This window comes from Hipposideros armiger, unplaced genomic scaffold, assembly GCF_001890085.2.
Source record: "Hipposideros armiger isolate ML-2016 unplaced genomic scaffold, ASM189008v1 scaffold_498, whole genome shotgun sequence".
In the NCBI taxonomy this organism is placed as follows: domain Eukaryota; kingdom Metazoa; phylum Chordata; class Mammalia; order Chiroptera; family Hipposideridae; genus Hipposideros; species Hipposideros armiger.
In genome coordinates this window covers 760,929-774,467 of record NW_017731848.1, presented here as the reverse complement: position 1 = coordinate 774,467, position 13,539 = coordinate 760,929, and the positions used below count along the sequence as shown (strand labels likewise).

Sequence of the window (13,539 nt, the reverse complement as noted above, 5' to 3'; positions counted from 1 at the left end):
CGCACACTCCCCAGATATTATTGGCATTTCAGGAACATAAACCCAACCACTCAATGACAACAGTAGAAATTCATTTTAGCCAAAAGGTAATGAGCCTTACTTATGCTGAGAGAAAAAAAAGCCAATCCTTAAAGGTCAAATGCTGTATGATTCCATTTACATAACATTCCTGAAATGACAAAATTATAGCAGTGAAGAACAGATTAATCTTTGCCAGAGGTGGGGTGGGGAGTGACTGTGGCTATAAAAGGGCAAAAGAGGAATTCTTGCAGCGATGGAATTATTGTGCATCTTGACTATCGATGCCAACATCCTGGCTGTGATACTGCACTTAGTTTTGTACGATATTAGTAATGGGAAAATTGGGTATAGGGTGCGCTGCATTCTTTCTTACAACCTCATGTTAATCTACAATTATCTCAACCTAAAAAGTTTATTTTAAAAAGGTAATGAGTTTTAACTCTGGAGTAAATACTCAGGAGAAATGAGATAAACACCCCAGTACCCCAATCCACTAATTGCTATTTTAGCTTCTAGGAAAGTTACTATCAGGCCTCTCCAGAATTCTTCCTCAAGGTCTTTTCTCACCAGCTTTTATGTTGGGTAGGAATAAACACGATGAACTAGAGAACAGAAAGGCGCTGAGGGCCAGATATTAAGGGGAGTGTTGGTTTGTCAACAGTTAACAGCATCAAAATGTAAACTTTTATTTCAGTTTATTTAGCGCATATCAAATATTTGAGACATTCAGAGTCTCCACAATCTGACTTTCCACTCATAGGAGGCGAGCAATGAACAACTGTATAAAGAGGGAAGCGCACTGGTTCCAATGACAAAACAAAGTTCCCCTTCAAGTCACTGCCATCAACTCCTCCAAAACACTTCTTATGATTAAAGAACACAAAAACACAGAAATGGTGGAGCCCAGAGAATTGAAAATGCAATGACTCAACTTTCCGCCCCACAAAAACTAAACCCACCACCACCACCACCACCACCACCAAAGACCAATCTTTTCGCAGACTGAAGAAGAAAAGGAAACACCTGAATACAGCCAAGAAACACATAATTCATACAGTTCAGTAAGTGGTGGCTAATTAGCAAGTGAGAACAGGTTTTTTCCTGAAAAGATAAAAACCCTAAACCAAAATAATATAGCAATCTCCTTTATTTTTCTCTCCACAAAGGCTGACATTATAACGACTGAACATATTTTTATCAACTATATATACTCGAGCTCTGATGAAGCTACAAAAGGCCAGTTATATGGACTATAAATTGTTTCTCCTTCCTAATTTAACAACATTAATTCATCTAAATAAAAAATAATGCAGGGGAATAGTACAAGTAAAAAATCTTCAAATCAAGAAAATTATATTCAACAACTTGGGCTTCTCCCCTAGGAATTGGCCATCACGTCCCATGATTCACCTGTGTTGGTATACTGTGAGCAGGCTTTGGTGCAATGAGCAGCTGATATAAATGTTCATACATTCAGCCTGCCTGCCCAGCAGTCTTCTCCTGCGTATATTTCCGGTCCATTTCCATTGTGTAACTCAGGCTCCCAAACATCTCAACCCTGAAGAACAGAGACATTAGCCTTTAACAGAACTCGGGCCCCTCTCTCTTCCAAACCATGAGCTTCCACACTCCAGTGGAGTCACTCCCCATCCCGTATTCACTCCCTCGGCTCCAAGCACATGGAACAAAGGTACACACACACACACACACACACACACATTTATATAAACTTTATATATATATTTTTATATATTCATATATATTTATATAAATATATTTATATACATAATATATATTTATATAATATATTATATATATTATATATATATATATTATATACATATATAACATATATATATTAAGATTTTATTGGGGAATTGGGGGAGGGGAGCAGTGTTGGGAAATTGGGGAAGGGGACCATCCAAGTTGTTGTTCTTCAGTCTTCGTTGTGGACAGCGCCAGTTGCCATCTGGCTGCTTGGCGGCAGTTCATGGCCTCTAAACTCAAGCTGCTGAGTTCAGTCTTAGTTGCAGATGGGCGTAGCCACCATCCCATGTGGGAGTCGAACCAGCAGCCTTGTTGTTAAGAGCGCATGCTGTATCCACTGAGCCATCCGGGAGGCAGCTCAGCTCAAGGTGCTGAGTTTAGTCTTAGTTGCGGGTGGGCGTAGCCTACCATCGAACAGGCAATCTTGTTGTTACACCAGCTGAGCCATCCTGCCACCTGTTGGCAGTTCAGCGACAGCTCAGCTCAGGCGCAGTGTCACTGGCCCATATGGGAATCGAACCGGCGGCCCCGCTGCTCAGAGCTCACGCTCTTAAGTCAACTCTTAACCAACTGAGCCACTCGGCCGGCACTGCCACCCTTTTTTTCTTACAATCATGTGTGCTACTTAGATGACAGTGGGTCAGTCTGGAACTTCCTTCATGTCTCCTAATTCACCGGTGCATAATTCCTACTCCAAGACTCAATACACACTCACCTAGGAGGTCCACAGCCTCTCCAGTGTTGGCAGAGGATGGCTGTTCCGGCACTAAAGAGCCACATCCTACTTACAGGATACAACAGATTGGTGAATTATTTGAGAAACATACATCTCATTTCATCTTTAAATTCTCAAAGCTTGGGATATAATAGGTATTTCTTTAAAATAGGCTGCAATAGAAACTATGATCAGACATTGCACTAAATAGTAAATGTACTTTCTTTCACTTAATCCACGAAACCAGCTCAGGAAGCTATTATCATTTTACAGATGAGGAAATCGCTAGCAAAAATGGAATGAGACGAAGAACTGGCCCATAAAATACAAGTATCAAGGAACTGTCACCAGTGTCTGCATTTTCTTATCTCTTTAATCTAGATCCAAGTTACTTCAGGTAATTACAATTTCTTTTCATTGCCTATAAAACTTATAACATAAGTAACAAACTACAGAAAAAGTAAATTTTCAAAGGAGTCAAGAAGCATAGTCGCCTTCTGTTTTTAAAAGGTTACTGTATCTTTATTTCAGACTTATCTATGAGGACTATGTCACTATTACTTTATGTAATACTACTTTGTGACTTGAATTTCAAATATCACCAAAAGCAGACCTTATTATAATCACTTAACTCCCTCCAAAATCCACCGAAATAAAGTTTTCTTCAGGCCAACAGGAAAAAATCATTTTAAAAGAAAAAGACATAGCAGAGTTTTCTTATGACGCAAAGAAAATGTGATCTCAGGAACTGAGCTTTTAAGTGACAGTGAATCCTACTCTTCTTATTAAATGACAAGATGGTTAATAAAATTATGTAATTGGAGATTACGGCTTTTTTTTTTAACATCCCTCCTTGAGAGGAAAAATTGGCAAGTAGGTAATCCTCTTTTTTTTTTTCTTTTTTTTTCTTTTATAACTGTTCTGTGAAAGCCCAAGGTCTGGGAAGGACTATGTTAATCCAATCTCTACATACAGCACAGCAGTTGGAGAGATTTATTTTGGACCTCAGCCAAGATATGCAAAGCTAATTATGGAACTGTTAATTACTAAATGTTTCAAAAGGTTATTTGAAGGCAACTAAGTTTCCACCAATATTACAGAAGAATGTTAATTTTTTTACCATAAATTTAAGTCCTCACTTGTTCAAAGTCACATGCTCATACTGTTTGAAATTAGTTCTTCAGTTTTAAGTGTTTTTTTAACCTACAAATTCAAATATCATTGTTATAAAAGCTAAATACTTGCCACCAAACAGGCATTACTTTGTGAGACATGCTTTTCAAAACTGCACACAGATCATGTAGTTGTATTTTATGAATAAAAACTACTTAAGAAGCAAATATTTATTATTAGATCCCAAAAATGAGCTAAAATATAATCAAAGTATATGCTGTCAAATGAAAATGAGACTGTTCCAAAACAGTGATAAAAGAAACTCAAATGGAAAATTGAACTATAATAGACACAATTCTTCCACTAGATTTGAAAGTTAAATATTTACCATAGATACTCTTCTGTGTAGATTCTCATAATTTAAAGTCTTCTGGGCTAAAGGTATTTTTCAGTCCTCTCATTATGACTCAAGATGTATTCTATTGAGTGACTTTGCAAAGAATTCAGTCTTGTACTGTTAGCTCTCAGCTGACAAATTCATGAATTAGCAACTAAATCAAAAGGTGCCCAACAGCCCCCACCCCCCCAAAAAAAGGTAAGGACAACATAATGTTATTAACTAGAAGGGGATGGGGGGGGGCATTTTACACTTACCATTTTAAAAAGTAACTTTCACAACTAGCTAAAACCACATTAAATTAAGTCTTTAAAGTAGAGGAAACAATTCTGCAATAGATGTTCCACCTGAAAACTAAAAACATTATGCATTTAAACACTCTACTGAGGCAATTTCAAAGGATCTGAACTCAACAAGTTAATAAAATGGTCTAGAAAAATCATTTTATTGTTTAAAGCCTTAGGGAATAAAGCTGTTTGTAATTTATTTACGTGTTTTACTCTATTAAATTGCTTTGGTGACCAAGCTTCCCATTTAAGTGATTAAAGACATAAACCCAAATAGTTTAATAAAGCAATTACTTAAGAGTCCTGTTTTTCAACAGAGGTGCACTGAAAAATATCAATAGAACGTTTAGTGTTCATTATTTTCAAGAGGGTTTGTTATTTAGAACACAGTGCTCCATTGACTAGAAGTTAGCCAGGTTTCCAGACACATAATACTGGACACACATTGGATTAAAGACGACTGTTTTCCTCCTCTCAGAATATCAGGTGAAATAGTGACAGCCCCTTAAATCTGAATATGCAGGGTTTGGCTAAAAATTCCGGTGACAATTTCTTTATTTTTCCTTACCATTCATTCCTCCTCTCTAATGACACGCCTAAATAAAATGGGTTCACATTTTCCAACTGGGCATGAAAAACTCCCTATTTTTCAAAGTCCTTGTGTTTACATTGGGGTTCTCCCCACACCCAGATTCTCTTCTAGCTAATTTCTTAGGTTACATTAGCAACATCACAATTACTTCTAGACAAATGATTGACCTATATACAAAGCTATATCTTCACAGAGTTTGGGAGAAAAACTGGGCTGGTGGGGTCAAAAAAAAAAAAAAGAAAGAAACTGAATTTAAAAAATATATATATTTCTATATTTTCCAGTTTTTTTTTTAAGGCACCTTCCTTTTGCCTGCAATGCAAATCATACAAATTCCTTTACCGAGTCTATCCTCAGAAACAGAAGGAAACATGACAGCAAAACTTTCCTAGTTCACATCCTTCTGTTCATGATATCAACCTAATTTAATGTTTGCTGTTCTTACATTACAAAATTCTAACTCTCAAGTACTCGTGAAAAATACAGTACAGAAAAACTTCTGGCCCTTATATATCAACAAAGCATTCTATATAAAAATCACCTTCTACCAAAATAATTTTTTTACTTTTACTTGAGTGAATTTCAAACTTTCAGGAGATTATGTTTGACAAGCCAGGTGAAGATGGAAAATATTCCCATTTAAACTTAGCGTTCTCTTTAAAACAACAATAAATAAACGTGAGGGTTTGCATTAGTTATAACCAAGTGAACATCAAAGTTAATCAGGCTGACAAGAATGGACAAAATGTTTGGTAGCTTTCGCTCTGTTTACTTTTTCTATGAAGGTTTGGTGGGGGGGAAAATGGGCTGCTTTCAGGCTGTCAATGAAGCTTTCATCATGTGGTGTTAGTAGTAACTGGTCCACTTCAGGCTCAGGCCAAGTTCTGTGCTGGGTCAGTTTTTACTCTATTCTACACAACTGGCACGGGAACAGGAAAGTTTAACAGTTCATTTATTTGGCACAATCCACACGCTGTCACAGTGAAGGTTTTGTCTCTTGCAGTCTTTTTGGTGAACTCCTCCTCCATCATAGGTTTCTAGTCATTGCTATTCTAATTAATCAACCAAAGGCACCAACCACCTTCCCCTCCCCACTCCCCACCCCCCACCCCCCAATTTCCACTAAAGGCCACTGACATCATTTTTCTGACCCGCCTTACTAGGTTCTAACATTCTCTGCATGTGTGGTTTCACTGGGCACTTCAAAAATTGGAACACTTCACTGAAATTCACTTTTCCATCACACTGCGACTGGCAACATGCATTTTCAGATGCAGAAGACTAATTCAATGGACAGTTTTAAAACAAGCACTAGATGAGGAAGGCACATAAGAAGCAGTGCAATGATGCCCAAGGACAAGATCAAAGCAGAACATTCCTTGTTTTTGGTAAATTAATCCTTTAGAATAGGAACTGTGCGATGAATGCCCTTATGAAATTATCACCTATCTCCCACACATTTAGTAAACATGTGCAATCTGTCTATGATTCTCCAGATGTGATGGCTCCATCAAGAAACATGAAAAATAAAAAAACGGTACCAGGTGCCATTCTTGGGCCTTGTCCAAAGGCAGCCGGTGGAAGGTTCTATTTGATTCTGTCCTCTCCACCTTAAGTAACAATAATGAACATCGGAGGCGGAGGGCATTTGGATTTGAACAGATGGCATCCAACACCTAACAAGCGCAGCAACTCTTTCACGCATTAGATCCTAAATGTCTGATGGTCTCAAGATCAGGAGGGCTTATTTGTCTTAAGAGGGTTGGCAGCAAGATCTCCTGGAGTCACCATCCCAACGCTCAGAAATATGCGTCATTATCCAGTCAGCAACTAAAAGCAAAAAAAATCAAACCACCACATTTTTATAAAATTTCCCCCTCTCTAGTCCAACTTGGACGACCAAATCCAACACCAGCAGCAACTACTCCAGTTTCAAGTAAGAGAAAAATAAGCCTGAAGGTAAACGAATGGATAAAGGTTACCAAACTTATCTAATTTTGACACGGTTGTGCAACACCAAAGGAATCCGCAGGATACCCTTTCCGGGGGCGTATTCGAATATGCCTTGCTCTGCACTTCTGTCTGCAATGTGAACGGGAAGCTCTAACCTAGCGAGCTGTTCAACTTTTTCCCCTTTCGTTGCAAAGCTGCATCTCTTTTTTTTCACAAGAGCAAAATGGTAAAGATACAAACATCTTGATGTTTTACTTTAGAAGGCCAATGTCATTCCCAGGGCCATACAAGTTTCCTCCAATACCTTTCAAACATGACTGAACTCTAAAGGTAGAAGGGGCCACATGCTTGCGGGGGGGAAAGGGGCCTGGAGCCAGGGTGGCAAAAGTAGCTGACCGAGGGGAGGTGACACCTCGCCCCCGGAGATTCAGACGGTTCGATGTGCGGCTGGGGAAAAGAGGAGCTAATGAGAGAATTCACTCCTCGGCTGGGCAAACACAGAGCGAAGGTCAGTAATGGGAAGGGCAGCAAAAAGGCCAATGTCCAGGAGAGGAAAAAATAAACCCAGGATGGCCAGGGGGAAAGACTCGGACATGGGGTGCCATTGGGAGTTGGGGGTCCTAATGGGAGAAGTGGGGTGCTAAGGGCGAACTGTATCAGGAAGGGGCTGGGGGGGGGGGGGCACAGCCCGTGAGGCACAAATCCCGCCACGTCCCGACGGGTCTCACCTGGGAGGTCCGCTCCGCCGGGTTCTTCATCACCGCTTGGCGGAAGCTGTTATCCACGTAGGACGCCATCTCCCCCCGCCGGCCGGGCCGGGGCCGCTCCGCAGCCTCGTCGGCCTCCTCCCGGCCCAGCGCAGCGGCTGCCTCCGCCCTGAGCGCTCCGCCCGCCCGCCCGGGGCTAATAAGCCAAACCGCGGCGGCGGGGCCCGCGGGGGGGCGGCTCGGCTGGGCCCGGGGCCCGGGAGCGCGGGACAGGCGCGCAGGAGACCGGGTGGGAGACCGAGGCCGCGCGGGGGGCGCCGGCTGCGCGCAGCTCCCGGGACCCGCGGCCCGGAGGGTCCCTGCGGCGCGATCGGCGGCCGGGAACAACCCTTCCTCCTCTTCCTCCTCCTCCTCTTCCTCGCCGCCGGGCCAGACAAGGCTTCCTGGCGCGCCCGGCTCCCTCCGGGCCCTGGCTCGACACGCCTCCTCCGGCTCCGCTCGGGGGACGGCGGCGGCTCCTCCTGGCCCCCGCGGGCCTGAGTTATTTTTAGGGAGGTAGGAGCGACAGTGAGGAGGGGGAGGGCTGCGGGCGGGCGGGGCCTCCTCTCCCCTCCCGCGCGGACCGTCGCCCCCTCCTCGCAGGGGTTCGCGCCCCCGCCTGGGGGTCTCCGGGAAGCGCTCGGATGTCCCGCGTCCCCGATCCTCCGGCACTCGGTGCCGCGGCCGCCGTCGGGAAGACCGGCTCAGGTCCGGGCGCTGCGAAGCTCGATCGCCTCGGCCGCCGTCCCCGATCGTCTATTGGGCTCGGCCGTCCCTCCCGATTGCTGCTGCATCCCCTCGGGCCGCCCCGCCGCCGCCGCCGCCGCCGCCGTGGCTCCGGCCGCCGCCGCGGGCTCCGCCGCCGTTGCCTCCCCCCATCAGCGCGCCCCGAGCGGAGCTCTCCCGGCGCCCGCGCCGCCGCAGCCAGAGCACCCGGCCCGGGCTGCAGCCCTCCGGCCCAGTCGCGCTCGGCAACTTTGTCCCAGGTCTGCGATGGGCGCGGGGACGGGGAAGGGGCCCTCGGGCAGCCCAGGTCCGGACTCCCGGCGGCGGGCGTCCGAGGGCCGAGAGCCGAGAGCCGCGCACAGCGCCCTCGGAGAGTGTTTGGGAAGCGGCGATTCCCCTCCTCTTCCTCCGCCTCTTCCTCCGCCTGCGCCTTCTCGGGCCGCCAGAGCCGCTCCTCAGGGAGGAAGCGGCCTCCGGGGCTTGTTGCTTTGTGCTGCAACCATGGTGAGGAGTGAGTGACAGCGCGGGGGCGAGTCGGCGGGCGCCGCATCATCGGGGGGCGGGGCGGGCCCGTCGCGGTGGGTCCCGCCCCCTCGCGCTCCCGGCGCCCGCCGGTGGCCGCGCCCTGGCGCGGGAGCCGCACCTTTGGTCGCCGCCAGGTGAGGCCTGCGCTCGGGCTGCAAGGGGTCGCCGCGCCCTCGGATGAGCTGTCCAGAAACCCGCACAGCCTGGCCCGGTGAGGAGGCGCGAGTCCAGGTGTCTTGGCCCCGTGCGGGGCAATCATTCTGAACCCCGAGGGTTGGCCCCTAGCTGCTTCAGAGGCGATAAATTCTCTAGGAATTGATTTTGCTTAGTTACAACTTGCTACAGGGAAAGCGTTCCTCTCCTTCCTTTTCCTGCTCACTCTGGCAGCATCAGACACTTAAATGACCACGAAATTAAGGAGATGGAAACGTGCTCGATTCAACATGAGATCCAATACCACCCCAGACACGAAAACACGCCAGATTTAAAAGGCGCCCAGTCGTTCGTTAGTGAGATCCAGGCGACACGTTTTATGACATAATCAGAGACAGCGACAGATCTGTCTTTGTGTTAGGCAATGCAAACGTCCTTATCCAGACCCCATAGTTCGAAGTCTCATTGGTGCAGAGAACACTACAGCTTAGCCCTTTAAGATGTTACCTCTCCTGCAGCTTCGTGTCTTTCCTCCCTCTCCCTTTCTGAGACAGGTCAAGGTGTGTAAGGTCAGCCAAGCACCAGGAACAGCTCTGCTGTTCTGGTCCTCGGGTTTTATTTTTATCCGCCTTCCCCACCCCCCTCATTGCCATCAAGTTCATGTTTAGATGTCTATGTAGAGGTTAGACTTAGAGGAGAATTGTTACTTTTATGTCCTAGTATATTGAACTTTTTCAAATTTTCAAACAGACTTTTTAACATCTAGTTTATTTTAAAACCTTGAAATGGGTTGTGAGCAAGCATTTTGGGGTCATTAAGTCACTTGCATGACATTAAACAGATTTCATAGCTTCTTAGAGAAGGAACTGTGCAACCTTGTGAAACTGGATCTGAATTATTATAAATTGTATCTCTAGACCCTTTATATTACTACTGCGGAAAATACTTCCCCATATTTCTCTTTCACCCTTAGCTGAGCGCCAGCATTAAATTCTCTATGACACAGACCACCAACTTGAAAGCAAGAAACATGAATAAGTGCCATTACAGCGCTATAAAGAGAAAAGAAGAAAAAAAATATCAAATCCAATGAAGTGAAAAAATATACCTGACATCTCCATCTGGTGTCTGATAGACACCTCAGAATTAACATGTACAAACCAGGCTCCAGCTCTCCTGCCCCAAATGTACCCCACCCACAGCCTTCCCCATTCCAGTTAATGCCATCTATTCCTTTCCAAATGTCCAGGTGAAAAACCTTGGAGTCTTTCTTGACTCCTTGCTTTCTCTTATCCCCCAGTAGGGCCAATGAACCTGTGAGCTCAGCCTTCAAAGTACCATATCTGGAATCTAACCCCTATCTGACACCTCTACCTGCCATGACCCTAATCCAAGCCAGCATCATCTTTTGCCTGTGCTTTGCAAATACACCTACCTGGTATCCCTCTTTCTGCCCTTCCCTCCAGCAATCTACTTTGAGTCTCGGAAAAGCCAAAGTCCTTACCATGGACCTGGTCCTGATATGACGTATGGACCTGGTCCCCGCTCCCGCTTATCTCTTTGATCTCATCTGGTACTAGTATATCCCTCACTGGTTTTCCCAGCCCCATTGGCCTCCATGCTGTTTCTGGAACATAATAAGCAAGCTCCAGTCTCACGGCCTTTCCGTTTGCTCTTCCCTCTACCACCTGAATTATCTCCCCACTCCCTCAGCCCAACGAAAAAAAAAAACCACAAAACCTGGAATATTGTTCCCTCACCTCCTTCACATCTTTATTCAAATGTTATCTTCCCTGTAAATTCACATGCCCTAGTTCTCATCTTTTACCACCATCTAACCTACTACCTATATATGTTACTTATTTTACTTTATTATATATGTTATTTAATTATTGTTTGCCTCCCTCCACTATAATGTATGCATGCTTCTGAAGTCAATGATTTTAGTTTCTTTTGTTCACTGCTATCTCCCTTGACACAATGTAAATGATTTAATAACTATAGTGTTACCTTGTATATGTATGAGATTGTTAAATACATAATCTCAGTTGTGTCCTCCATGGGGGAAGGGAGGGGCTGAGCCTATTTCCTGTTCTATGAAAAGAGGATAAAAACTGCATGCCCTGAAGAGTTGCAAGAACCAAACATACTGCATGCAAAGTGCCTTGCGTAGTACTTGAGCCATTGTATGTACACAATAAATATAGTTATTTTTGAGATGATTCTCATTATCTCATGCCTGTGAGGTTAGTGGAACAGTTATTATCCTGTTTACAGATGATGGAACTAGGACTGAAATATGCTACCTGACTTGCCCTAGTTCCAGGCCTGCCTTTAACTTTGGAAGGGCCTGCGATAAGCTAACAAATGGAGATCCATATACCCTATCATTAATGCTTAAAGCTATGAATTAACCGGAACATGGTGCTGCAGGGAGTACTGGCTTCTGGCCTGAAACTCGTACCCCGTTTTCTTCCCATCTCTGCCCCATCCCATACCACAAACAGGCTTCCACATGTGGGCACGTCCCAGCCTGCACATCAAAACGACATCATACTCCTCCCAAAAGCCACCCCTTGGCAATTCCTCCAGCCAGGATCCGGCTTTGGAAAATCAGGCCTGGAAGTGCAGGACAGTAAGTTCCAGGGTCCCAGTTACTCAGAGTCTATGGAATTCCTTGTCCAGTGGGGAGGAGTGAAGCTAGAGCAGCGCCCTTCAAAGCATGGGCAGTAGGCAGGAACCCCTCTCACCCAGATCTCACAGCCAGACGATTGCGAATTCCAGATGCAAATCCAGATCTTTTATTCTGAATGCTGTCCTGTGATACTGAGCTGCACCCATGACCTCAGGTAAGGCATAATAGTATGTCTTATCCACCAGCAAAATGACTAGCTCGCTTCCAAGCTATCATTTAACCTCAATTAGAGCTCATTTTGACACTGTTTATAATCTACTGATCTACATACTCAATAATGCTAATCACCATTTAACATCTAGGACATCTGATACTTGGCATGCATTGCTGTTTTTATTAACATTTGAGTACCAACCGTGTGCTAGGTATAACATGGACAACAGAATTTGACCCAGATCTGCCAATTTACCAGTTAGTCTACACTAAACTGTGTCAACCAACCATAATCAAAGTAAGCCATCTCTTATGCTGTATCATAAAGGCAAGTTTAAAAAATGAGTTTCTTTGTTCTGTCTCTACAACCATCATATTATCTAGAAAATCATGAGGATAGATAGACAGAGCTCAGGATTTTAAGTCTAGAAATACATTTTAAGTTCTGGCTTTAATACCATTATATTTGTAACTTAAAAAGCCTTGATCTTTCCAACTGTAAAATCTAGTACATCCCTCATTATATCGTGTAAGTTAAGTGTGTAAAGTCATCTTTAAAAGTGAGTTAAACTATATATTTTAATTCCTATGAGTCCAACTATGACACAAGATTAGGAGTTGATATATCTCCATGCATATCTATACCTATGTCTGTCTGTCTATATATCTATCTATCTATACAGAGAGAGAGTCATTTGCTTAAAACACACACACACACACACACACACACACACACGCGAGTGTCTACTGCTCAATCTGTCAAATAAGTATTTATTGTGTGCTATATGTCAGGTCCTGATCTTAATGCTTGGAATACCAATGGTGAGTAAGACAAACATGGCCTGTGGAAGCTTGTTCCATGTGCCAGGCACTTGCTTAATTTATTCACCTCATCTAGGAGAATGGTGAGGGTGACAGAAAGAATCCAGGAAGCTGCCCTTCTCTGCTAAGACAAGAGCTTCCTGTGGTGACCATTTTCTCAGGTTGTTACCACCCTCTGAAGGCAAGATCTAGAGCAGAGAGAGGTTGGATTCTATTAAAGACATTCCTCACATATTTCCCCCTCCCCTCAAAGCATTTTATTTCCATTGCTTTGCAGTAACCTCTACCCTTGTAGCCACGTCAGTAAGAATCTCAGGAGAGTGGAAAGCTGTAGTTTAGGCACTGTATCATTCTCAGTGAGTACACTCCTCTAGGACATATTGTATTCACCTGCAAACAGCATTCCAGAAAGTCCCTGGTGGAGAGTACAGTTACAGACATCCAGGGAGAGACACAGTGTGTTCATAGGCTAGAGCTCATGGACTAGTTAGATGAAGTGTAGCAACAGCACAGTGAGACTTTTAGGTTTGATTTTACAGGAATCATAATAAATTCAGTTCTGAGGAAGCTGCCACGTGAGTAAGGACAATAATGTAGATGTCATGTAAATGCTTAGGTAATTTAGAACTGATTCTAAGACAAGACCCATTTTCTCCCCTAATTTATCAATCTTGTTATGTTGGTTCTGCCTTGGACATAAATAAACCAAAACACTAACAAAACTGTTCTATCTAGTTACACTATTGTATCCCTTACAATGACATAACTGACTACTTTCTTTCATTGATTTGTTCACATCTGAAGTGGTGGGCCAGTGGGAGAGAACAACCATCTTTATTTCCTTATTGTGAGAAAGCTGATGCTGACATTTCTA

General features: G+C 44.2%; 1 protein-coding gene across 7 annotated transcripts in view; it reads right to left on the bottom strand.

The window, feature by feature from the left end:
• The window catches only part of RAPGEF2 (Rap guanine nucleotide exchange factor 2), a 245,736-nt gene extending 237,389 nt beyond the window's left edge, over nt 1-8,347 (bottom strand). For all 7 annotated transcript variants that reach the window (XM_019667499.1, XM_019667502.1, XM_019667503.1 and 4 more), the window contains exon 1: nt 7,574-8,347. In XM_019667499.1, coding sequence (XP_019523044.1) covers nt 7,574-7,642 — 69 coding nt within the window. In that variant the 5' untranslated portion in view covers nt 7,643-8,347. The remainder of the gene's footprint in view (nt 1-7,573) is intronic.
• Between the last annotated feature and the right edge of the window lie 5,192 nt (nt 8,348-13,539).